General features: G+C 44.5%; 1 protein-coding gene across 1 annotated transcript in view; it reads left to right on the top strand.

Moving 5' to 3' along the window:
- LOC121278863 (desmoglein-2-like) overlaps window positions 1-19,587 on the top strand; it is a 58,607-nt gene extending 39,020 nt beyond the window's left edge. The window contains exons 12-17 of the mRNA XM_041189320.1: window positions 5,613-5,758; window positions 6,854-7,078; window positions 8,573-8,812; window positions 12,378-12,520; window positions 15,551-15,871; window positions 16,481-19,587. Of these exons, the coding sequence (XP_041045254.1) occupies window positions 5,613-5,758; window positions 6,854-7,078; window positions 8,573-8,812; window positions 12,378-12,520; window positions 15,551-15,871; window positions 16,481-17,482 (2,077 nt within the window). The 3' untranslated portion in view covers window positions 17,483-19,587. The remainder of the gene's footprint in view (window positions 1-5,612; window positions 5,759-6,853; window positions 7,079-8,572; window positions 8,813-12,377; window positions 12,521-15,550; window positions 15,872-16,480) is intronic.
- The last annotated feature ends 7,567 nt before the right edge of the window (window positions 19,588-27,154 follow it).

The following is a 27,154-nucleotide window of genomic DNA, read 5'->3' as shown; positions in this document are numbered from 1 at the left end:
GCCCACAGTTCCAAATGGCTGTCCTGCAGCAGTTTAACACTGGAAGCAGCAATAATTCCTTTCAGATGAAACTTCCACCCCTATCTCAGTAGGAAGTCACGCCTTAGAGAGCAACTCTGTCGTCCCAGCAGCACCAGCCAGGAACGATGGTGACGGCAGGGACTATAGGCAGCCCCCACCACACCAAGGAGCGCAGGCAAGTCCAGGGATCAGGGTCTCAGCATGACAGGCGTGTGGGGGGGCCAGGTTCAAGAGGTTGGGGAGGAATGACCTTAAGACCATAAGACATAGGAGCAGAAGTAGGCCATTCGGCCCATCAAGCCTGCTCCACCATTTAATGAAATCGCGGCTGATCTGATCACCCTCAACCCCGCTTTCCTGCTTATCCCCCTTAACCCTTGATTCCCTTACTGATCAAAAATCTGCCTCTCTCAGCCTTGAATATGCTTAACAACCCAGCCTCTACAACCCTCTGAGGTAAAGAATTCCACAGATTCACTACCCTCTGAGAGAAGAAATTCCTCCTCATCTCTGTTTTAAGTGGGTGACCCCTTACTCTGAGATTATGCCCTCTGGTTTTAGACTGTCCCACAAGGGAAAACAACCGCTCAGCATCCATCCTGTCAAGCCCCCTAAGAATCTTATATGTTTCAATAATGTCGCCTCTCATTCTTCTAAACTCTAATAAGTACAGACCCAACCGACTCACCCTCTCCTCATAAGAAAATCCCTCCATATCCGGGAGCAACCTGGTGAACTTTCTCTGGACTGCCTCCAATGTCAGTATATCTTTCCTTAGATAAGGGGACCAAAACTGTCCACAGTATTCTAGGTGTGGTCTAACTAGTGCCTTGTATAGTTTTAGCAAGACTTCCCTATTTTTATACTCCATTCATTTTGAAATAAAGGTCAATATTCCATTTGCCTTTCCTATTACCTGCTGAACTTGTATGCTAGCTTTTTGTGATTCATGCACGAGGACCCACAAATCCCTCTGTGCTGCAGCTTTCTGCAGTCTTTCTCTATTTAAATAATATTCAGCTCTTCTAGTCTTCCTGCCAAAATGCATAACCTCACATTTTCCCACATTATATTCCATCTGCAAGTTTTTATCCACTCATTAACTTGTCTATATCCCTCTGTAGACTCTGTGTCATCCTTATCTCTTGCCTTCCCACCTATTCTTGTGTCATCTGCAAACTTGGAGTTAGCACATTCACTTCTCTTATCCAAGTCATTAGTATATATTGTAAATAATTGTGGCCCCAGACTGACCCCTGTGGCACTCCATTAGTCACAGGTTGCCATCTTGAAAATGCCCCCTGATCCCAACTCTCTTCTATTAGTTAGCCAATCCTCTATCCATGCTAAAATACTACCCCCAACACCATGGGCCCTTATCTTATTAAGTAGCCTATGTGCCGTACCTTATCGAATGCCTTTTGACAATCCAAATATATTATATCTACTGGTTCCCCTTTATCTATCCTGCTTGCTAACTCCTCAAAGAATTCTAATAAATTTGTCAGGCTTGATTTCCTCTTCATGAAGCCATGCTGATTCTGCTTGATTTATATTATGCATTTCTAAATGCTCTGCTGTTACATCCTTTATAATAGACTCCAACATTTTCCCAATGAAGGATGTTAAGCTAACTGGCCTATAGTTACCATTTTTTTTATCTCCCTCCCCTTTTGAATAAGAGTGTTACATCAGCAGTTTTCCAATCCTCTGGGACTTTTCCATAATCTAAGGATTCTTGGAAGATTATTACCAATGCATCCAGTGTCTCTGTAGCTACTTCCTTTAATATCCTAGAATGCAACCTATCAGGTCCAGGGGACGTATCAGCCTTTAGCCCCATTAGTTTCCCTGTTACTTTTTCTCTAGTGATAGATGTTGTATTCATTTCCTCCCCCGCTTTTGCCCCTTGATTATTTCCTATTTTTGGAATGCTATTAGTGTCTTCTACCATGAAGAACGATGCAAGGTATTCATTCAGCTTCCCTGCCATTTCCTGGTTCCCCATTATTATTTCCCCAGTCTCATTCTCTAAGGAGTCTACGTTCACTTTGGCTTCTCTCTTCCTTTTTATATAATTAAAGAAGCTCTGTCTATTTTTATATTACTTGCTAGTTTACCTGCAAATTCTATTTTCTGCTCCTTTTTTTGGTCATCTTTTGTTAGTTTTTAAAACTTTCCCAATCCACTGGCTAATCTTTGCCACATTGTATATTTTTTCTTTCAATTTGATACTATCCTTAACTTGCTTGGTTAACCATGGTTGCTTTATCCCCTTACTAGAATCCATCTTCCTCACTGGGATATATATTCATTGTGAGTCATGAACTGTTTTCTTAAACATCTGTCATTGTTCATCAACCTTCTTTTCTGCTAAATTCCTTTCCCAGTCCACTCCAGCCAACTCTGCCCTCATTCCTTTGTAATTACCCTCATTTAAGTTTAGCACAGCTGTTTCTGACCCAAGTTTCTCACTCTCAAATTGAATGCTAAATTCGACTGTTATGGTCACTATTTCCTAGGGGGTCTTTCACTGAGATCATTTATTAAACCTGCCTCATTACACATTACCAGATCCAAAATAACCTGATTCCTGGTTCGATCCACAACATATTGTTCTAGGAAACTGTCCTGAATACACTCTATGAAGTCTTGCTCATTGATATCTCTGCCAATTTGATTTTCCCAATCTACATGAAGATTAAAGCCATGCATGAGTAATTTACATGCCTTTTTCACATGCCTTCATTACCTCCTGATCTACTCTCTGTCCTACAATATAGCTACTGTTAAGGGGCCTAAAGACTACTCCCACCAGTGTCTCCTTCCCCTTATTATTTCTTACCTCCACTCATATGGATTATATATCTTCCGATCCAAGATCATTTCTTGCTGTCGTAATTATTCCATCTCGAATTAACAAAGCTACCCCACCACCCTTTCCTTCCTGCCTGTCTGTCCTTTCGAAAAGTCACATACCCCTGAATATTTAGTTCCCAGTTTTGATCTCCTTGTAACCATGACTCCGTAATGGCTATAATAAGATCAGACCCATTAACCTCTATTTGTGCCATTAATTCATTTATTTTGCTCTGAATACTACGTGCATTTAAGTGAAGAGCCATTAATTTTGCCTTTTTACCATTTTTTTCCCCCTTTGATCCTATTTGCTGCTTTTTTTTTATATCTGTACACTCTGGCCCTCTCTGTCACGTTCTGGGTATCATTACCTAAATAGCTGCCCTACGATGATGCCATATCCTTTTGCTTTAGAAGCCTACGAATCCCCTCTCCAGAACCACCCTCCCAACTATTTAGTTTAAAGCCCTCTCTACGGCCTTAGTTATTTGATTCACCAAGACACTGGCCCCCAGCACAGTTGGGGAGTGGGGCAGAGTGCCTCCAGTGGACCCAGGGGGACTGCAAAGGAGGATCCACCTGCCTTGCTGAATGGGTAAAATACCAGTGAGGGCAAGATCAGTCCTTTAATTGGCCACTTAAGGGCCTCAGTGAGTCCAAAAGTGGTGTAAGGGGTTGAGAGCCCCTAATGGAATCTCACTTAGGTTTGGAGCCATACTCTGGATGAGCAAAATGACCAACTCAATACCAGGCAATGTGCGAAAACAACAATCTTTATTGGACAGCTTCTAAATAATTAATAATGCTTGATAGAAAATGAAAGGAAGAAAGACAATTTTACATACATACCACACATACTGTATTACAATGTTAACCCCAAATTGGCCTGTTCACGACAGCTCCTTGACATTCCCCTTGGTTCAGACATCATCGAGGGCAGGATTTTGAGTTTGGCACCAGTCAGTGGGCCCCTGGCCGCCATTTCACGCCGGCTGGCCGATTTAACAGCCGAGCCAGCGCGCAAGGCGCGCTGAAATGCTGAGCGCGGCCGGGGGGGGGGGTGGGGTGGGGGTGGGAGGGTGGGCACGGGTGGTGGGTGAGTGCTGAAGTCTGGATCAGTCACCTGAGCATTTGGGGCTGATGTAAACTCTGTCCAAACATTTTTCTCTTTTTTTTTCTCCCCCAATTAATATCGGTACCCTCATCCCCACAGAAAGGCAAAGGCCGCCTGACCAAGTCACCCGTCGGCCAACCGTAGCTTTGGACTGGCAACGAAAAATCGCTGTCGACTACTACGTTCACGGCCTTAATAGGCCCCTTAATTGTCGCGTAATATCACGACAGGCCAAATATCACACCAGTGCGTGGTGACCTCGGTACACTCACCCGAGGTCACCGCACGCTACCTCGTGCTCGAGCGAGCTGGGCCCGCACCCACACGCCGAGCGAGAAACTCTGCCCCAAGCCTCTGAATAACCTTACAAAGGGGGTGGACGCTCCAGCCAGTCGTTCGGTCGACGGTCCATCACCTTGAAGGGCTGGCCAATCCACTTCGTCCGCAGCTCTGACTGTCGGATGCTCTGCCCCTTTTGAAGTCCAATTTCCATCTGCGTTCCAGCCTCTCGAGACTTTCTCCAAACGTGAGTCCTTATCTGTTTCTCCTCACCGGCACTGCAAGGCTTTGCAGACTTCTCAATAGTCAAGTTGTTTACGCATCGTTTGATGGCGTCTTCCATCTGCCATCAGTCAGGTTGTGTTGTCCATCAATCAAACTCCACCTTTTCCCCTTCATAGCGTGGTTGACCACCCCATGTGGAAGGTCATTCATTATCCTGGCATGTAGTTCAAGGGTCATCGAATACACTAAGAAAAAGGACTGCTAATACAAAAATAAAAGTTGTCTTTTGTTTAAGTCCTGCTTAAAAAGGGAAAACAAAGATGTAGATGAAACACCAGCTGTGAATGACCAATATGAAAAACAAGGTTGTGGAAAATATGTCTACAGTTAATAATTGATTAGTATTGCTTAATTATTTGGCTTAGTCAAACTCCAATCACACTTGGTTTTAAATCAGGGTCTAGAAAATGACTTTAAAAATTCAATATAGGCTTAAGATTAAGAGCAAGGCCAAATTAAAGTGCAAAAGTATGAAACTGCAAAAATTAGTGGCTGCAGGCCTCAGGCCTACGATGGGCAAGTTGCACCTTCCCATGTCTGTAAAGGTTCAGACAGGTCAGGGTGGGCGGTTGGCAGGAAGTCCATCCATTAGATTTTATGTACCCCCCACACCCCACCCCCCGCCTTCAAACCCGCAGGCGGCTATTACAGAGTTGATTTTCCAACTTGGTGCAAACATTGAACTTTATTTACAAGACAGCAGCAGCTACATGTGTGCATCAAACTCTATCACTAAAGAAGAACTCCCCTCCTAGAGGTTCCCCGCGGTGCAAACTGATTGGCTTACACAGATCATGTGACCTTACAACACAGGATTATCCTTAAAACTATATCCTCTAAACTATAATTACTACAGCGGGGGAGCATAAAATCCAGCTGTCTGCATGCACGTGTGTGTCAGCGTCTGTGTGTGTGTGTGTGTGTGTGTGTGTGTGTGTGTGTGTGTGTCAGGTGTGTGGGTGTATGTGGGCGCACACGTGTCATGTTTGTGTGTTAGTTGTGTGTGCATATGTGTTCAAAAAAACAAACACAAACTTCTATTTTTTTCAAACAGATATGCAAAGAATACAGATCTAGCAAACTACTTCAACATTAACCCTGAAACTGGGGAGATTACCCTTAACAAACTGCCTGACCGAGAGTCCGAGTACATTGTTGATGGAAAATACACAATGACTATATTGGCCATAGATAGTGATGGTAAGCCAGGGACTACTTTGAATAGAGTGTCCAGCTTTGTAGGCCAATTTATAAAAGCTCTGAAAAGGTGTAGAGGAATGCTTTTTCTGTCTCTAATATACCTCATCATATTGATGTGTTCCCCACTTCTAACTTGACACACAGTGCTTTCCACATCTATATAGAATGGCCACTCAGGGTTGCTAGCTTGCGAATGTATATTGAAGTGTAAATTGCCGGATAAGATAGGGAAATCATTTTCAGGCCACTTATTGGTCCGTTCACCTGGATTTTCATAGTACGACTTAGACTCAGTGGCTCCCGCATCCAGAGACTCACATCCAGGGGCAGACAAAGCACTCCATTATCTCCTGTCCACAGACAGTGCTCTTGTGTCACTCCAGTCTCTGGAGATCGCTACTGACAGTCTGGCGCCAGTTCATCTTGGGTTGACCTCCGCTTCTGCGCTCAGTAGGAGCCCAGTGCGTGACCTGATAGGCCGGCCACAATGACGGAAGTCGGGTGACATGACCAAGCCACCTTTTACCAGAGGATTGACGAAACTGGGGGCTGTTCTGGGCATTTTCTTTCTTCAGTGTTGGGTATCAAATCCCCTGGTTTATGCCTAGAATCCTCCAAAGACATCCGATATCAAAGGCATCCTGTTTCCTTTCTTGGCAAGTTTTCAGGTTCCAAAGTTAACCACCATACAGGGGGTTGGCAAGCAACATTGTATGCCCAGAAAAGTTACAGGCCATTCAGCCCATTACAATACTTTTTTCTTCCATGAGTTAATTCATACTATCCCACTTTCCTGATAGTTTCCCCCAACGCTTTTAATAATTCCCTTTCTCAAGCAACCATTTCAGTCCATTTTAGAGGAATTGATTCCACATCTCGATTGCCCCCTCTGGGTCCAGAATTGTTTATCTTCTCAGTCGTCAATCCTTTCTGTGATTTATTTGAAATGTCACCCTCTTACCAGTGTTTCCTGAGTGTGTGTGTGTTTTATTTTTTTTAATTATTATTTCAGATTTCCTGCATCCTCAGTGTTTTTTTTTAACTTCGGCTTGTGTTTTTCTGCAAAATAAACTATCCCCTTTCTCCGTCTCGCAGGTCCTGTTCCCAAAACGGCCACGGGTACCATCGTTTTTGATGTGGACGACGAGAACGATAATATTCCCATCATTAGCAATCTGCAGCCCTGCATGTGCGAGAACGCAAGGTCCTTGACCATCACGGCCTTCGATGCAGATTCCTATCCAAACGCAGCCCCTTATAATTTCAAACTCGTGGATGAACCAGGCGTCACCAACAAATGGAAGATTTTGCGTAGAAATGGTAAGAGCGGGCGGCGTGGTAATGTTTCGAAGAGTGAACCTGATTCACGTAGAAATACTTTGAATTTGCAGCACAGAAACCAGTCATTCGGAGCAACTGGACCAATGCTGACGTCTATGCTCCATGTGAACCTCCTTTTGTGCTCACCCTTGTCCAGTTTCCCCTTAGATGTATCTATACTATCCACTTCAACTAACCTTTGTGGTAACAAGTTCCCCGTTCTCATCGCCCTCTGTGTAAAGAATATTTACCTGATTGGTTTTGTTGTTGACTACGTTTATAGCCACTAGTTTTGGACTCCTGCACAAGTGGGAACATCTCTACATTTACCCTATCAAGACCTCATCATAACTTAAAAGATCTCCGTCAGCCCCCCTCCCTCTCCGGGAGGAAAGAGCCCAGGCCTGTTCAGTCTCTACAGGCCGATGGGCACTCTCAGTTCTGGTATCGTCTTCGTAAATCTTTATTGGGCTTTCTCCAGTGCCTCTCCACAAAGGGACTGCTCATGAGCCAGGCCAAGGTGGCCATTAACAGGCCCAGCCTGCAGGCGGTCGAGGGGGGTTACTCGGCCTAACTCCCTGACCGTCTTCCATAGCTACATCCCTGGGGAAGGAGCACATGGTGTCTCGTGCGTTTGAGGCCTTCCATGGGGTTCAGTTCAGTTTGAACTGGGAGGTAGGGGGCGCGGGGCTGGAGTGCATTATCAACTTGGGGTAATGTCATCTTAATTCAAGCTATTAAATTTCCTACAAAGTTTTTTGTTTATTTTTGTTACAGTGGAGTAGTAGTACCCCTTTCAAGTGGGGTAGTAGTACCCCTTTCAAGTGGGGTACTTGAGTGGTTATGTGTGCAACAAAGGATGCATGTCCTTCTCCATGTCTAGCCTATAAAATCCTTTTTGTAGTCTTAAAGACTATCAAAGTTCAACTACCTCAGCTAACGATGAAACTAACAGGCCGTGTTCAACCAGCCCATACTTGCAAAACCCAAAACAAAACAGCTGCTGTTAAAAGTGATTCTGTGGTTGGGCAGCACCTGCTAAACAATCCTGAGTGTGCTAATAGCTACACTAACAGCTAATTTAAGATAATCAGTCGAGCTCATAGTGTGGCTCATTTACGTTTGCTAGAAATGACATACCTTCATACGCAGGGACCCATTCTCTGCAAACAAAATGAATATGTTCAAGCCTTGCACCTTTTGTGAGTTACCGTGGAACTTGGAGAGCCTAAAGTTCACTCCTTGCTTTCTCCATGACGATGGCTCAGTCCACTTGCCAGCCCTCTTCTCCTGTAGTATGAATTGTTGTGATTGCTTGAAATTTGGCATTCTTGGGTAGGTCTTGATGAGTGAAAGGAAAAAAGTTTCAGCAGCATGTCTCTCTTTTCAGCAATACTCAACAGCCTTTTTGTCAGAACAGGCTTTTGTTCACAATGTGTTGTTTATTCATTATGCTAATACCTTTTAACATCTGTCCCTTTCTCTTCTCAAAAGATACGAGTGCGGAGCTTCAGCCACTGATTGACCTGTGGCCACACACCTTCAAAGTTCCAATAAAGGTGGAAGATAAGCAGGGGTCTGGCAAAGTACACAATGTGGATGTAAATGTGATCGAGTGCACTGACAATGATCTGAGCTGCTATCCAGTCAAAGAACGGCAAACGAGTTCAAAAAATGCCAGCCTCGGTGCTTCCGCTATCGGCTTCATGGTTCTTGGGGCTTTGTTACTACTTTGTAAGTAAAAGAATGCACAGTCTTCGGCGAAACCCATCCATGCCAGTTTTTAAACCCCAAGAGCCTCCTCCCACCACTATTCATCTTATCCCTATCAGCATATCTTTCTACTCCTTCCTCCCTCATGTGCTGATCTAGCTTCACCTGAAATGCATTCATAATAGTCACCTCAACCACTCCTTCAGCCTTTAAGGTCCTCTTTAAAACCTCCTAATATCTCTTTGTGACTCAACATCAAATTTCTTTTACTAAGTTTTCCATGAAGCACCATGGGTCATTTTACTAAGTTAAAGACAGTACATAAATAAACCAAAGCCAATGTTGGTCACTGTGTCCTCTTTTTATTATATTCTTTCATGGGATGTGGGTGTCGCTGGCTGGACCAGCATTTATTGCCCATCTCTAGTTGCCCCTTGAGAAGATGGTGGTGAGCTGCCTTCTTGAACCCCTGCAGTCCATGTGGTGTAGGTACACCCACATTGCTGTTAGGGAGAGAGTTCCAGGATTTTGACCCAGCGACAGTAAAGGGATGGCCGATATATTTCCAAGTCAGGATGGTGAGTGACTTGGAGGGGAACTTCCAGGTGCTGGTATTCCCATGTGTCTGCTGCCCTTGTCCTTCTAAATGGTAGTGGTCATGGGTTTGGAAGGTCCTTTCGAAAAAGCCTTGGTGTATTGCTGCAGTGCATCTTGCAACTTCTTGAGTGTCGCACTTGCACTCATCCAGGTGAGTGGGGAGTATTCCATCTCACTCCTGATTTGTGCATTGTAGATGGTGGACAGGCTCTGGGGAGCCAGGGGGTGAGTTAGTCACCACAGAATTGCTAGCCTCCAACCTGCTCTTGTAGCCACAATATTTATATGGATGGTCCAGTTAAGTTTCTGGCCAATGGTAGCCCCCAGGATGTTGATAGTTGGGGATTCAGCGATGGTAATGCCATTGAATGTCAAAGGGCGATGGTTAGATTCTCTCTTGTGGGAGGTGGTCATTGCCTGGCCCTTGTAAGACCATAAGACATAGGAGCAGAAATTAGGCCATTCAGCCCATCGAGTCTGATGGCTGATAAGTTTCTCAACCCCATTCTCCCGCCTTCTCCCTGTAACCTTTGATCCCCTTACCAATCAAGAACCTATCTATCTCGGTCTTAAATACACTCAATGACCCGGCCTCCACAGCCTTCTGTGGCAATGAATTCCATAGATTCACCACTCTCTGGTTAAAGAGGTTTCTCCTCATGTCTGTTCTAAAAGGTCTCCCCTTTAGTCTGAGGCTGTGCCCTCGGGTCCTAGTCTCTCCTACTAATGGAAACATCCTCCCCACGTCCACTCTATCCAGGCCTTTCGGTATTCTGTAAATTTCAAACAGCTTCTTGAGTGTTTTACTTGCACTCATCCATCGCCCTTTGATGTTCAATGGCATTGTCTAGTGAATGTTACTTGTCAGCGCCAGCCTGGATATTGTCCATGTCTTGCTGCATACGGATGTGGGCTATTTCTTATATGTTGATTATTTTAACTTTTTTAACCTACCATTCCTATCAATCTGTTTGCCACCACAGGACCCAATTTACATGGTGAGGTGGGCAGCACAAGAGCAGATTTCCTGTCTCTTTATAGGCATCACCATGGAAGATTGCTTGTATACGTAGAATCATAGGATGCTTACAGTACATAAGGAGGCCATTTGGCCTATAACAGGAATGGGTGGGTTGTCTTATAAGGAAAGGTTGAACAGGTTGGGCTTGTATCCACGGGAATTTAGAAGAGCAAGAGGCAACTTAATTGAAACCTTTAAGATCCTGAGGGGTCTTGAAAGTGGATGTGGAGAGGACGTTTCCTCTTGTGGGAGGATCTAGAGCTAGGGGTCATTGTTTAAAAAATAAGGGGTCGCTCATTTAAGACAGAAATGAGAATTGTTTTCTCTGAGGGTTGAGAGCCTTTGGAGCTCTCTTCCTAGTGCTGGCTCTCTGCAAGATCAGTTCGCCTAGTCCCACTCCCCCTGCTCTTCCCCATGGATCTGAAATATTTTTCTCTTCAGAAAACTATCCACTTCCACCTCGAAAGCATCGACTGATCCTGCCTGCACCACAATCTCTGGCAGCGCATTCGAGATCCTAACCACTCGCTGCGTAAAAACATTTTTCCTTGTTTGCCATTGCTTCTTTTGCCAGTCACCACAAATTGGTGCCCTCTGGTTCTCAATCCTTCTCATTCTCTCAATCTACCTTGCTCACACCCTTCACGATTTGAACACTCTTTCAAACCTTCCCTTCTGGAGAACAGCCCCACTTTCTCCAATTATCCTCATAACTGAAGTTCCCGATCCCTGGAGCCATGATCATGAATCCTTTCTGTACCCTCTCCAATGGAACATAGACTCATGTAGCATAGAGTAAGTCCTTTCAGCCCATTCAGTCGATACTGGCTCTTTGAAAAAGCTACTTAATTGGACCCAATACGTTGCTATTCCCACAGAAACCTGAAACTTTGTTTCTCCCTTTAAGTATTTATCCAATTCCCTATTGAAAGTAACTATTTAATCTGCTTCCCACATCCAGTGTATTTAAGATTGTAATAAGCTACTATGCAAAATAACTCCTGTTTATCTCACCTCTTGTTCTTTTGTCAATGTCAGCAGCTTTTATAAGAGATGGGGGGGAACTTTAAACTAACCCATCACCCTTTGCACCTTTGACCTTTCACCTTCTCTGGTGAACTCCAGCCAAGCTGGGTCAGAGACAGGAGGTCCCCCGTAAAAATAGAAAGATCGGATAGATGGAGGAGAGATTTGGAACACTGAGGAAACCGCAGAGGGGATTGTGGCTAAGTGGCACAAGCTCAGTGGGCTAAGTGGTTACCGTCTGCACCATTCCATGCACATTGTGGGTAGAGTGTTGCCACCACACATTTCCACTCTAACCTAGGAACATAGGAAATATGAGTAGGAGTAGGCCATTCGCCCTCTTGAGCCTGCTCTGCCATTCAGTTAGATCCATGGCTGATCTTCAGCCTCAACATCATTTTCCCACACCATCTCAAAGCCCCAGATATCTTCAATAATTAGAAATCTATCGAAATCGATCTCCAACATAATGACTGAGCCTCCACAGCCCCCAAGGGGAAGAAAATTCCAAAGATTCACCACCCTCTGAGGGAAGAAATTCCTCCTCATATCAGTCCTAAGTGGTCTGTTCCTTATTCTGAGACTATGTCCCGTGGTTCTAGACAGCCCTGCATCTACCCTGTCAAGCCCTGAAAGAATCTTGTATATCTCAATGAGGTCACCTCTCATTCTTCTAAACTCCAGAGAATCCAGGTCCAGTCTCCTCATAGGACAATTCCGCCTTCCCAGGAATCTGTCAGGTGAATCTTTGTTGCCCTCCCTCTATGGCAAGTATGACTATGCAATTATGTGGATATTACCAGCAGCCAACATTGCTGAGGGGGGGAGGGGGAAATGAGGAGCAGTGCTCAATATGTTTTTTTTTGTCCTCACAAGGAACCAGAGCTTGACAGTAGCTTTAATAAATTACGTTTTTAACCTTGTCGAATTGCTCATCTGCAGTGGCTCCTCTCCTGTTGCTGTTCTGCAATTGTGGTCTTGCTGGTGGAGGTCAAGGACTGCCTGGACACTTTAAACAGATCCCCATTGAACCTCTGGGATACCTGGAAAATAACAACATTGAAGGTGGCGGCGAGACAGACACGGTCTGTATTCAAAACAACATGTTTTATCTTCCTGTCCTGCACTGTGTTCTGAGGGCTCAGGCTTCTTAGTCCAACTGATGTTCCCTTTAATAAAACTTTACTACATAAAAAAATTGTTCAAAGAACAATTAAAGGGTGAAGAGAAAGGCAAGTAATTTTGTGAAGGTTTCCATAAAATACTAGGGGTTAGGAATTTATCAAGAGGTAGCACAAAATGAGAGGCTTCATTGTAGGACCAGCTCCATGTTCACTAACATTGACCTTGATGGATCTGAATCTGAAAAAGTACAGTAGCATATTGGTTATATTATTAGATTAGTAATCCAGAGATGGGTTCAAATCCCACCACGGCAGCTGGGGAGGATTTAAATTCAAATAATTAAATAAATCTGGAACAAAAAGCTGGTCTCAGTATAACGGTGACCATAAAACTCCTGGATTTGTCATAAAAGTCCATCTGGTTCACTCATGCCCTTGAGGGAAGGAAATCTGCCCTGCTTACCTGGTCTGGCCTAGATGTCACTTCGGACCCACAGCAATGCAGTTGACTCTTAAATGCCCTCTGAAATGGCCTAGTAAGCCATTTACTTGTATTCAAGAAGGCAGCTCACCACAACCAAGGGTAATTAGGCCATGTTGGTCTTGCCAGCGAATCTATTAACTCATAAACAAACTATTTCCTCATGCTGCCTCTGGTTCTTTTTCCAATCACCTTAAATTTAGCTTATTCTTTCATGAGGTGTGGGCGCCACTGGCACGTGTTGCTCATCCCTAATTACCCTTGAACTGAGTGGCTTGCTAAGCCATTTCAGAGGGCAGTTAAGAGTTAGCCACATTGCTGCGGGTCTGGAGTCACATGTAGGCCAGACCAGGTAAGGGTGGCAGATTTCCTTCCTTAAACAATGTTGGTGAACCAGAAGGGTTTTTAACGACAATTGACGATAGTTGTCATGGTCACCATCAATGATGCTAGCTTACAATTCCAGATTTTTTATTAATTGGATTTACATTCCACCAGCTGCCATGGTGGGATTTGAACCCATGTCCCCAGAGCATTAGCCTGGGCCTCTGGAATTCCAGTCCAGTGACATTAACACCATGCCACCATCTCCCCATCTTAAATTTGTGCCCTCTGGCTCTAGATCCTTGTGCCACACGGTAGAGTTACTCACTATCTACTCTGTCCAGACCCCTAATGATTATGAACACCTCGATCAAAACTCCTCTTAATCTTCTCTTCCCCAAAGGAGAACAGCCCCAGTTTTACCAATCTATGCATGTAACTGAAATCTAGAAACATTCTCACTAGAAGAGGAGGAAGATCAGTAAATAATAGACAAGTTCTAATGCATCCAAGATTCTGTGCAGCATCTTCTTCCTCATTCCTCTTCCTTTTAGAAGTCAACCTACTCTCCCACTGTCCTAACATCTACCTTGATCCCTCTTCCACTGGCACATCAGCTTGCCCAACACAAGCACTGCAATGGGAGAGCCAGGTGTTTCGCTAAAATTTATTGGTATGGTAAACAGTTTGCTAATCGAAACACACACAATGTGATCTTGTACGTTGGATTCTCAATTGGAATGAATACTGAGGATTTTTCTCAAAGCAGCTATTAACTTTATGGCTATGCATATCATATCTGTGCTCGCGTGCCTACACTGACTATTGGCTTGGTAACACCTCAACTTTAAAATGCACACCCTAGTTTTCAAACCTCTCCATGGTCTCAACCCTCCCTGTCTCTGTGTTCTCCTCCAGCTGTACAACACTTCGATATCTCTGCACTCCAATTCTGGCCTTTTACATGTTACTCCACCATTGTTGGACATGCTTTCAGCTGCTGGGTCCCTAAGCTCTCGAATACCCTCCCCAACCATCTCCATCTCTCTGCCTCTCTCTCCCAAGATACTCCTTAGAACCTACCTCTTTCATGAAGCTTGTCCTACAATTTCCTTCGATGTTGAATTTTGTTTGATTCTTCCTCCTTTGGGAGTCCCTTGGGCTGTTTAACGGCATTAAGATTACATAGGATATATAGCACAGAAGCAGGCCATTCAGCCCAACCAGTCCATGCTGGTGTAAAACCTAATGTTGCCTTTAACTGCGAGTTGTTGCTCTATCCATTCTGTCAGAATAGGCTTTATTACACTTCGTGAAAAAAACAGATCTCAGGACAAGGGGCCAATCATTTAGGACTGAGATGAAGAGAAATTTCTTCAGTCAGACGGCTGTGAAACTTTGGAATTATCTGCCCAGAGGATCGCAGATGCCCTGTCATTGAGTCTAATTAAGGCTGGGATAGATGGATTTTTTGATGGATTTGGAGAATCAAGGAACGGGGAGAGGGCTGGAAAGTGGAGTTGAGGCAGAAGATCGGTCATGATCGTTTTGAATGGTGGCACAGGCTTGAGGGGCCGTAAGGCCATACAAGTTCACTAGGTTGATCCTGGGTATGCAGGGATTTTCTTATGAGGAGAGGTTGAGTAGGTTGGGCCTGTACTCATTGGAGTTGAGAAGAATGAGAGGCAATCTTATTGAAACATATAAGATTCTTAGGGGGCTTGTTGACAGGGTAGATGCTGATAGGTTGTTTCCCCTTGTGGGAGAGTCTAGCACCAGAGGGCATAATCTCAGAGTAAGGGGTCACCCACTTAAAACAGAGATGAGGAGGAATTTCTTCTCTCAGTGGGTAGTGAATCTGTGGAATTCTTTACCACAGAGGGCTGTAGAGGCTGAGTGGTTAAGTATATTCAAGGCTGAGATAGACAGATTTTTAATCAGTAAGGGAATCAAAGATTATTGGGAAAAGGCAGGAAAGTGGAGTTGAGGATTATAAGACCAGCTATGATCTCATTGAATGGTGGAGCAGACTCGATGGGCCAAATGGCCTATTTCTGCTATAATCTATTCCTGCTCCTGTTTCATGCGCTCTAAATGTAACATCCACATCCTTACCATGTTCGAAGTTAATGTATTTGAACTACAATTGTTCATTACTGACCTATGCTATTCTTCCCCCCCAATAGAGTATCCCCTTACTTCCAGCTGATGCATCTGGAGCAGCGGTGAAATCTATTTCTGGTGAAGTTGATGGTTTTAGGGGTAAATCTTCACAAGTAAACCTTTCAGGAGGATCAGAGAACATCCATTCTGGGGGAAGTTTTGCCCATAAGACAATAAATTCAATGTCCGGCTATACTTCTTGTATGAGGGACATGTCTAAGCACGTTTTCAATGGCAACATGTCCATAAAAGGTGCTGTGGCAGAGAATTCCTATAAAACAGCCAACAAGCGAACACTGTCTGGGAGCAGCTTTAAAGGTTACGTGGAATCGTACATGAATGAGGTACTTTTAATTTGACAATTTATTACCGATAACTGATTAGAACAGTGAGTCGCCGTTTGCATTAAGTAGCAACGTGCCCTTTTTAAAACCACACTTTCTGAGCATTTAAGGCAAGGTTGACCGGAATTGTTAAAATGAACTGTAATGCTGTTAATATACATGCGCCGAGGGTGGACATGCTACAGACTAGGATAAACTGATTTGTTTTTCAAGTACCTTCATAACGTAATTTTGCTTCATAGCAGCTGATAGAGGAATGATTGCTTTTAGACATACATGCCAGAAAATTGGGCAATTCTCTGTTAGATGTGATTCATGTACAAGGACAACCAGATCCCTCTGTACTGCAGTGTGCTGCAGTCTCTCTCCATTTGAATAACATTCTGCTTTTCTGTTCTTTCTACCAAAGTGGACAAGCTCATTTTTCCCTGCACTATACTCCATCTGACAGTACCTTTTTGAAGTGCTGTCACTCTTGTAATGTAGGAAACATGGCAGCCAATTTGGGCAGGACCAGTTTTTATATTTTTCACATCCTGCTGAGAATCGGAAACTTAAGAGCTCCTCTGTTGTGGCATATTCCAATTGTGATTGTGTTTTGCTTTTTAGAAATTGTTTGACTGCTCTGCAGAAGATCAGGCTTGTCCTGCCCGTGACTGTCTCCTGATCTATAATCATGAGGGCGAGGGCTCCCCTGTTGGCTCCCTTGGCAGTTGCAGCCTTATCGGGGATGAACTCCAGTTTAAAGATTCCGACTTGGATGATTTAGGCCCAAAATTCAAGACATTGGCAGATATCTGCGTTGGCAAATTTGAGAGTGAAACCTCAACAATCAATGTCGATCTTCCAGTCCAACAAAACTTTACGAGGACAGAGAGATCCATTTCATCCAGTTCGGGAGGACTTCAAGGCTTGGGCATAATTGCTGACCCACCGCTGATGCATAAGAATTACATCGTGACCACCACAATAAATCCTGTGACAGAGGTGTTGCCTGACATTGCAGATCCATCAGTCGCCCACCAAAATGTTATAATGACCAAGCAAGTTAATGCCAGCGCAGGAGGGATGCCAGCAATGATCATTGATCCATCAATCACCCACCAAAATGTTATAATGACCAAGCAAGTTAATGCCAGTGCAGGAGGGATGCCAGCAATGATCATTGATCCATCAGTCGTCCACCAAAACGTTATGATGACCAAGCAAGTTCATGATGCTGGCACGATGCAAGGCATAAACATGATGGCAGATCCATCATTCACCCACCAAAATGTTGTGGTGACCAAGTCGGTTAACGTCAGCTCGGGAGGAACGCAAGGCATGATCGTTGATCCATCACTTCCCCAATTGCCTGTTGTCCACAAAAACGTCACACTAAACAGGTCAGTTCATTCTGGCACAGGAGAGATGCAAAACATGATCATTGATTCACCGCTTGACCAGATACCTGTCATCCACAAGAATGTCACTCTCACCAGGCCAGCCCATGCTGCCGCTGTACCGCTGGTCCAGAGGAGCAGCTCTACTCGCAAATCTGTCACATCCACCAATGATGTGCATAAAACAGTAACAAAAGTAACTAAAGTTACGCAGGTAATGCAAGAATAGACAGCTCCTTACATCTGTACATATGTGGCCATGTGATCAAATGCAAGTACAAAGAAACATCTAGGTTTTAAAATAAGTACATTTTGATCAAGATGTGAACATATGGTTGTTATGTTTTGTGTACAATTCTAAAACCAGTAGCATTTTACAGAGGGGACCAAAAGTGCATTATGTTTTCTTGGAGTTGAATATGCAAAAAATTATATTCTAAGGTCCTGATATGTTCAGATTTGTAACACTCAACATATAAACCAAATATCCCATTGGCTTGTAGTTAATTATCTTTTTTGAGAAGCTACTGATGAAACAAGGTGGTGGAGGTAAAATGGAATTATGGATTCTATTAATCTAAAATAACAGAAATCGTAATCAGGCCATTAAAGATGATTAACATTTAAAGTGGGACCTTGTTAAAGAGCTTGGGGCTGGATTTTTCAGGGTGTCAGCGTTCCCCAGCTAACAAGTCGGTGGGGTGGGGGGGATGCCCGCCCAGCAGAAGAATGGCTGCCCTGGAGCCATTTATTGGACGTTAATTGATTTGAGGTGGTACTTCTACCTCTCAAGGACAGGAAGTCCTGCCTCGGAGAGGTGCTGGCCAATCATAGGCCAGCAGCTATCAAGTGCCAGCAGCGTCACCTGGAGTGGTGGCCACTGCTGGTACTGCACTCGGGCTTGAGGAGGCTGGCTGTGCTGGATCGTGACTGTAAGTGTTTGGGGTCTTGCTAGGGTTGAGAGGTCATTGGGGGGGTGGGGAGGGAGGAGGGGAAGCAATGTCCTGTGCAGAGAAACCTGTCAGGCTGGCCACTTGGCGTGGGCTTCTCCCACTGCCCATTATATCCCGGCGATAGTGGCAGGATGGGGCCCTTAAGTGGGCATTGCCCACTTAAGAATCTCAATTAACTCATTGGTGGGCACCACCCGACACCACCCCCACCACTAGTATAATTGCAGTGGGGGCACTAGCGGGCGGATAGGCAACAGATAGGCCACCCACTTGGTTTTACGTGACCCCTGCATTTAAACCCACCAGCAAAAGAGCATAAAATCCAGCCCTTAAAATTCATCCAAAATTAATATTTCCCCTAAGCTACGCGTGTGTGTGTGCATGCAACACACAGCAGTCATGAAGGTACCGCGCATGACATCCACAAGTTGTCCCCTTTATCAAACTGCTCATGCTGCCATGCAAAATAGCACTACAATGCACTGAAGCAAACAGGTGATGAAATTTGAGAGGAATCATTGCCTAAAACTCATAAAACATTATACGCTTCAATTTGATTCACATTCTGTGCATTTTTGGAATTTTCTGTTTGTGTTTAAGATGCGTCATGTTGTTTTCTGATTGATGTTTTACCACTGCCATTCCCAAAGAGGATTTAAAAAAAATATACATTGCTTCTTTGTCCTCTCATAGCAATACTCCACAAAGCAAGGAATAAAAGAGTGCAATGCACAAATGGTACCCTTATTCACACCATTGCTTTATTTTCCCATATCTAGGTGTTCTTTCCACTGTTTGGAAAGTAATGGAATTAAAAGGAATAATCACTTTGAATATATTATAAAACAATTTTCCAGATAGCTACAGTATAACTATCCCTTCTAAATTAAATGATATTATGTGGCTCAAACCTTTAAGTTACCACTAGATAGTATTTAAAATTAACTGTACGAACATAGGAACAAGGAGCAGGAGTAGGCCATTCAGCCCCTCGAGCTTTCTTTGCCATTCAATAAGATCATGGTTGATCTGATAATAACCTTAAGTCTTCATTCTGCCTGCTCCCAATAACCTATCACTCCCACCCCCTCCCTTGCTTACCAAGAATCTATCCACCTCTGTCTAAAAAATATTCAAAGACTCTGCTTCCACCACCTTTTCAGGAAGAGAGTTCCAAAAATTCCACGACTCTGAGGGAAAAAAATTTCACCTCATCTCTGTTTTAAATAAGCGACCCGTTATTTTTACACAGTTACCCCTAGTTCTAGATTCTCCCACAAGAGGAAACACCCTTTCCATATCTACCCCATCAAGACCCCTCAGGATCTTATATATGTTTCAATCAAGTTGCCTCTTACTCTTCTAAATTCCAGCAGATACAAGCCTAGTCTGTCCAAACTTTCCTCATAAGACAACCCGCCCATTCCGGATATTAGTCTGGTAAACCTTCTCTGAAGTGCTTCTAACGCATTTACATCTTTCTTTAAATAAAGTGTCCAATACTGTAAACAATACTCCAGATGTGTTCTCACCAATGCTCTGTACAACTGAAGCATAACCTCCCTACTTTTGTCTTCAATTCCCCTCGCAATAAATATTCTATTAGCTTTCCTAATCGCTGTACCTGTATACAAGCCTTTTGTGACTCATGCACTAAGAACTGAGAACTGTAACTAACACCTGATCAGAGCCCCATCAATTGAAGCAATGATTCTCTCAAAAAGTATCCATTTTCAGTTAGCGAACCTTGTACTTTGATCCATGAGTGGATAAACACTTGAAGGGGAAGAATGTACAGGGATAGGGGGGAACAACAGGGGACTGGGGATTAATTAGGTAGCTTTATTAAAGAGCTGGCACAGGCACGATGGCTCAAATGGCCTTCTGCTGAGCTATATCGTTCTATCATGCGTGATTCACTGTAGCATAAACCTGCACTTATTATCTTAAACTGAACAGCAGTGAACAATGAAGAAATAAAATAATTAAATGACAACTGGTTAAGCCTTCTGTTGTTTGAAGATTCAGTTTGAAAAAAGCCATAAATGGCAGAAAATAATGTGTGTGTATATATATACCTGCAGTAACAACAAAATCTTGTGAGAAGCTCGCGTAACCTACACACTCATATAAGTGTACTTAACACTATTATATATCCTCAACCTGTCTTCAATTACGTTCGTATGCAAAGGGATGGATACTGATAATACTGCTCCGGTTAATAACTGGCTGAGCTTTACATATATAAACATTGCAAAGTTGTAAGGATTTTTTTATTGTTGTCCATAGGAAGATGGTCATCAATCTTTTTATTGATCCAGTGGTTCTAATGAGACTGTATTGTGGGGCAGGTTTACATTGTACAGATATAGATGTAATAGAATGGTTTCAGCTGGACACCTGAATTGTTGACTGAATTTTCTGTAGATATTTACATTTTTAGCTACGCATCAAAATAAACTTTTTTAAAAAATCAATACCATATTCCGTGATTATCTTCAACACAAAAAACAGCAAGTGTCATAAAATGATTGCAGTTTCGAAAGGGGTGTAAAGGTCAAAATATGGAGGAGTTTGTGAATGTCAGAATCTGTGTCACCATCCCCTCCACTCCTCCTCCTCCGTCCCCTCCCCTCCCCCTCTCTGTCCTATCTGCTCCTCCTCTCCGTGTACCCCCTCTCCAACCCCCGCCTTCCCCCAACCCTTTCTCCCCATCCCATTCCCTCAACCCCTTCCCCATTGCCCTGCCCCATCCCCTCCTACCTTCCCCCAATTATCTCCTTCCCCACATGTCCCAGTCCATCCCCCGTCCTCACTGCCATTTCATCTTTCCCTCTCCCCGCTCTGCATCCCCCCCACCCCTTCTCCATTCCCCCCCAACCCCCTCTCCATCTCTCCTCTCCATGCCCCCCTCTTCATCCGATAAGACCACAAGATGTAGGAGCAGAAGTAGGCCATTCAGCCCATCCAGTCTGCTCTGCCATTCAATGAGATCATAGCTGATCTGATCATCCTCAACTCCACTTTCCTGCCTTTTCCCCATACCCCTTGATTCCTTTACTGATTAAAAATGTGTCTATCTCAGCCTTGAATATACTTAACGACTCGGCCTCTACAGCTCTCTGCGGTAAAGAGTTCCACACTTTGACTACCCTCTGAGAGATGAAATTTCTCCTCATCTAGGTGTGGTCTGACTAGTGCCTTGTAAGGTCTTAGCAAGACTTCCCTATTTTGCCTTCCCTATTACCTGCTGAATTTGTATGCTAGCTTTTTGTGATTCATGCACGAGAACCAAAAATCCCTCTGTGCTGCAGCTTTCTTCAGTTTTTCTCCATTTAAGTAATATTCAGCTCCTCTATCCTTCCTGCCAAAGTGCATAACCTCACATTTTCTCACATTATATTCCATCTGCCAAGTTTTTGCCCACTCACCTAACCTGTCTATATCCCTCTGTGGACTCTGTTCTACTCACCACTTGCCTTCCCAGCTATGTTTGTGTCATCTGCAAACTTGGCGATAGTACATTCACTTCCCTCATCTAAGTCATTGATAAATATTGTAAATAATTGTAGCTCCAGCACTGATCCCTGTGGCACTCCACTAGTTACAGGGTGCCATCCTGAAAATGCACCTCTCCCACCCTTATCCCAACTCTCTGTCTTTTATTAGTTAGCCAATCCTCTATCCATGTTAACATACCTGCCTCAAAACCACGGGCTCTTATCTTATTAAGTAGCCTTATGTGTGATACCTTATCAAATGCCTCTTGGAAATACAAATATATTACACCTACTGGTTTCCCTTTAGCTATCCTGCTTGTTACCTTCTCAAAGAATTCTAATAAATTTCTCAGGCATGATTTCCCCTTCATGAAGCCATGCTGTCTCTGCTTGATTAGATTATGTATTTCTAAAATGCTCTGCTATTATACCCTTTATAATAGACTATAATGTTTTCCTAATGATGGATGCTAAGCTAACTGGCCTATAGTTACCTGTTTTTTGTCCCCCTCCCTTTATGAATAAGGGTGTTACATTGGCAGTTTTCCAATCCTCCAGGACTTTTCCAGAATCTAAGGATTCTTGGAAGATTACATATCCACTATCTCTGCAGCTACTTCCTTTAATATCCTAGGATGCAACCCATCAGGTCCAGGGGACTTATTGGCTTTTAGCCCCATTAGTTTCCCTAGTACTTTTTCTGTAGTGATAGTTATTGTTTTTATTTCCTCTCCCCCTTTTGCTACATGACTACTTAGTATTTTTGGAAAGCTATTAGTGTCTTCTACCATGAAGAATGATGCAAAGTATTTATTCAACTCCTCTGCCATTTCCTGGTCCCTCAGTCTCATTCTCTAAGGGGCCTATATTGACTTTGGCCTCTCTCTTTTTTTCTGTTAAAAAAGCTCTTACTTTCCATTTTTATATAACTTGCTGGTTTAACCTCAAAATTTATATTCTCCCTCTTTATTATTTATTTGGTCATCTTTTGTTGGTTTTTAAAACTTTCCCAATCCTCTGGCTTACCAATAATCTTTGCCACATTGTAAGTTTTTTCTTTCACTTTGACTCTATCCTTAACTCCCTTGGTTCACCATGGTTGGTTTATCCATTTCCTACCTGGATATATCTTTGTTACAAGTCATGAACTATTTTCATAAATATCTGTCATTGTTCATCAACCATCTTTTCTGATAAACTCCTATCCCAGTCCACTCCAGCCAACTCTGCCCTCATTCCATTGTAATTACCCTTAGTTAAGTTAAGCACAGTTGTTTCTGAACTAAGTTTCTCACTCTCAATGCTAAATTCCACCATGTTATGGTCACTGTTTCCTAGAGGAACTTTTACTGTGAGAACATTTATTAAACCTGGCTCATTACACATTACCAGATCCAAAATAGCCTGATCCCTGGTTGGATCCTCCCCCCTTTCCATCTCCTGACTCCCTATCCAGCCCCCTAACCCCTCTCCACCCCCCTCTTCATCCCACTTCCCTTTCTCCATCCCTCTCCACCCTCTGGTTCCCACTACCCACTCTCCCGCCCCTCTCCACCCCACTCACCCCTCTCCTCCCTCTGTATCCCCCACCCACCTGTCCACCTGCCTCTGCCCCTGTCCATCACCCCCTAACCCTCTAGCCAACTCACCATTCCCCCCTTCCCCTTCTTGGGCTCCTCCTCTGCCCTTCACAGTCTCCTCCCCTTCTCACACACTCCCCTCCCCACCCCCCCACCCTTTCTGCTGCTTCTGAGAGCCCCCCCGACTCCACTCCCTTTCTCCACCCGCTCCGATTCTCCATCCCCTTCTCCACCATCCCTCCTCCACTCCCTCCCTTTCTCTGCCCCCTCTCTTTCCCTGTCTCCTCCCCTCCCCTTCCCTCCCTTCCCTTGATCCACACCATCCTCTTCTTCCACTCTCACTCATCCCCCCCGCTCTCATTCTCCCTGCCACTCTCTGATCTCCCTCCCCCTCCCTTTCCTCCCTCTGTCCCTCTACCCCCACATCCCCTTCCTCCCTCCCCCATATCCCCCTTCCTGCCTCTCCCCTCCCTACCTTCCGCACCTTCCCTTCCTGCTCCTTCCCTTCACCCTTCTCCCTTCTCCTTCCTCTTCCTCCCTCCCTACCTTTCCTCCCTCCCACCCTTCCTCCTCTCCCTCCCACTCACCCCTATGCCTCTTTCCCCCTTCCTACTCCCCTTCCTTGATTCCTCTATCGCTCCCTCTATTCTTCCCTGGATCCCTCCCCTCCCTTGATTCCTCCCTCGATCAACCTATCCCTCCTATGCTTCACTGATCCTTCCCTCAATCCCTCTATCCCTCCCTTGATCCCTTTATCTCTCCATCTTTCCCTCCCTTCCTCGATCCCTTCCCCCTTGATTCCTCCCTTAATACCTCCCTCCCTACTATCATTCCCTTCCCTTGATTCCTCCCTCCCTCTCTCCTCCTATCACTCCCCTCCCTTGATTCCTCCTTCGATCACTCCCTCTCTCCCATCCTCTTGATCCCTCCCTCGATCCCTCTATCCCTCCACTCCCTTGATTCCTCCCTTGATCCCTCCCTCCTCCTATCCCTCCCTATATCCCTCCCCTCATTGACTACCCCTTCAATCACTCCCTCCCTCCTATCCTTCCCTGATCCATCCCTTGATCCCTGGGAAGAGTATCCTGCAGTCAGCACCGCAGTGAAGCAGTCTGGGAAGTGTGTCCTGTCGTCAGCATTGCAGTGAAGCAGTCTGGGAAGAGTGTCCTGCAGTCAGCATCGCGGTGAAGCAGTCTGGGAAGAGTGTCCTGCAGTCAGTTCTTGTTGAAAATAACAAGAGTGACATCTCAAGACAGCGCGAGAGAGCAGTGGAGAGACCAGAACCAACGCGAGTGCAGGGAAGCTTCAAAAAGTGACATCAGCACAAAGGTGACCGCTGATTGTGAGTTGTGGGTAAGTGTTTTTCTCCAGTTTTTTTCGACAGTTTTTCTCTATTTTAAAATAGATTAAGCGAAGGTAAGAGTTCCAGTTTTTATTTAAAGTACATAAATAATTTAATGCCTTTTTACTGTATTTAACTTAAAGTAAGGGTTTCTTTTCAACTAGAGGCATGGCAGGGCAGCTCAGTCCCGTGTAATGTACCGCTTGCAACATGTGGGAAGTCCTAGATGCTCCTTGCGCTCTGACCAAACGTGTGCAGGAAGTGCCACCAGCTGCAACTACTTCAGCTCCGAGTTTCACGGCTTGAGTGGCAGCTGGAGACACTGAGGTACATCCGCGAGGCTGAGTGTTTCGTGGACAGCACGTTTTTAGACGTGGTCACCCCACAGCTTACAGAAGTGCAGACAGAGAGGGAATGGGTGACCATCAGTCAGAAGAAGGGTGTCAGGCAGGTAGTCAGGAAATCCCCAGGGTGCATCTCACTCAAGAACCATTTTTCCGTGTTGGAAAACGGTGAGAGTGACGGTTCCTCTGAGGAGTGCAGCCACGCTCATGGCACTGGGAGTGGGTCAGCTGCACGGGGTGGGGGGGGAGGTGAGTAAAAAGAGAAGAGCAATAGTGGTAGGAGACTGGATAGTAAGAGGTACAGGCAGGCGTTTTTGCAGCTGTAGACATGACTCCAGGATGGTATATTGCCTCCCTGGTGCCAGGGTCAAGGATGTCACTGAACGGCTGCAGGGCATTCTAAAGAGGGAGGGCAAACAGACAGAGATCGTGGTAAATATTGGTACCAACGACATAGGTAGAAAGAGGGATGAGGTCCTGCAAGCAGAATTTAGGGAGCGAGGAAACAGATTAAAAAACAGGACCTCAAAGGTGGTAATCTCTGGATTACTTCCGGTGCCATGCACTAGTGAATATAGAAATAGGAGGTTAGTCCAGATGAATGTGTGGCTGGAGAGATGGTGCAGGAGGGAGGGCTTTAGATTTCTGGGACATTGGGACCATTTCTGGGGGTGGTGGGACCTGTACAAGGTGGACAGGTTGCATCAGAACCAGAATGGGATCAACGTCCTTGTGGGGAGGTTTGCTAGTGCTGTTGGGGAAGGTTTAAACTAACTTGGCAGGGGGATGGGATCCTGAGAGGAGGTTCAGCAGGGAGAGATGCACAGCCAAAATTAGAAGAGAGAGCAAGTGAGTCTGGAAGGCATAGAAATTATATGCCAGTTAAGGCACAAGGGAGTTGACAAGGTTGGATGGTATTTATTTTAATGCAAGGAATCTGACGATTAAGGCAGATGAGTTGAGGGGACAAATTAACACATGGAAGTATGATGTCATTGCTGTCACAGAGACATGGTTGAGAGAGGGGCAGGATTGGCAACTCAATATTCCAGGATCTTCAGGTGAGGCAGGGAAGGAGATAAAAGAGGAGGGGGTATTGCAATATTGATCAAGGAATCAATTACAGCAGTAAGGAGGAATGACATCTTAGAAGGCTCCTCAAATGAAGCCATATGGGTAGAACTTAAAAACCAAAAAGGAGCAATCACATTGCAGGGAGTGTACTATAGGCCCCCAAACAGAGAGAAATAGGATAGCAGATGGGTAGGCAAATTTCAGAGAAGTGTAAAAATAATAGGATAGTAATAGTGGGAGATTTCAACTTCCCCAACATTAACTGGGTTAATGTGTGATAGGTTTAGAGGGAGGTGAATTCTTAAAAATCTCTCCTGGATGAATTTTAAGTCAGTATGTAGAAGGTCCTAGACTTAATTTTAGGGAATGAAGCCGGGCAAGTGATAGAGGTATCAGCGGGAGATCATTTTGCAGATAGTGATCATAACTCCTTTAGATTCAAGGTTGTTATGGAGAAGGACAAGGTTGGGCCAGAAATCAGAGTTCTAAATTGGGGGAAGGCCGATTTTAATAAGATCAGATATGATTTGGCCAGAGTGATCTGGGAGCAGCTACTTTTAGGTAAATCTGCGTCAGAGCAGTGGGACTCATTCAAGAAGGAAATAGGGAGAGCAGAGGGCCAGCATATTCCAGTAAAGATAAAGGGTGGGACCAACAAATCCAGGCAACCCTGGATGTCAAGGGGTATACAGGAATGGATAAAGAGAAAAAGGGAGGCTTATGGCATATACTGAGGGCTCAAAACAGTGGAAGCCCTAGAGGAGTATAGAATGTGTAGGGGGGAACTTGAGAAGGAAATTAAGAGAGCAAAAAGGGGGCTTGAGAAAAACATTGGCAGGTAAAATAAAGGAAAACCCAAAGTTATTTCACAAGTACATTAAGAATAAGAGGATAACTAGGGAAAGAGTAGGGCCCGTTAAGGACCATAGTGGTAATTTGCGTGTAGAGCCAGAAGACATAGCTAGGGTTAATTAAATGAATACTTTGTGTCAGTGTTCACAAGCGAGAGGGACAACGTGGGTTTGGAAATCAGGGAGAAGGACTGTGATATAATTAAAGAAATTAGCATAGAAAGGGAGGAGGTTCTAAGTGGTCTGACAGGCTTAAA

The sequence above is a fragment of the Carcharodon carcharias genome, chromosome 6, assembly GCF_017639515.1.
Source record: "Carcharodon carcharias isolate sCarCar2 chromosome 6, sCarCar2.pri, whole genome shotgun sequence".
Classification (NCBI taxonomy): Eukaryota; Metazoa; Chordata; class Chondrichthyes; order Lamniformes; family Lamnidae; genus Carcharodon; species Carcharodon carcharias.
Note: the sequence above shows the minus strand (reverse complement) of the source record. Positions and strands in the feature narration are given on the sequence as shown.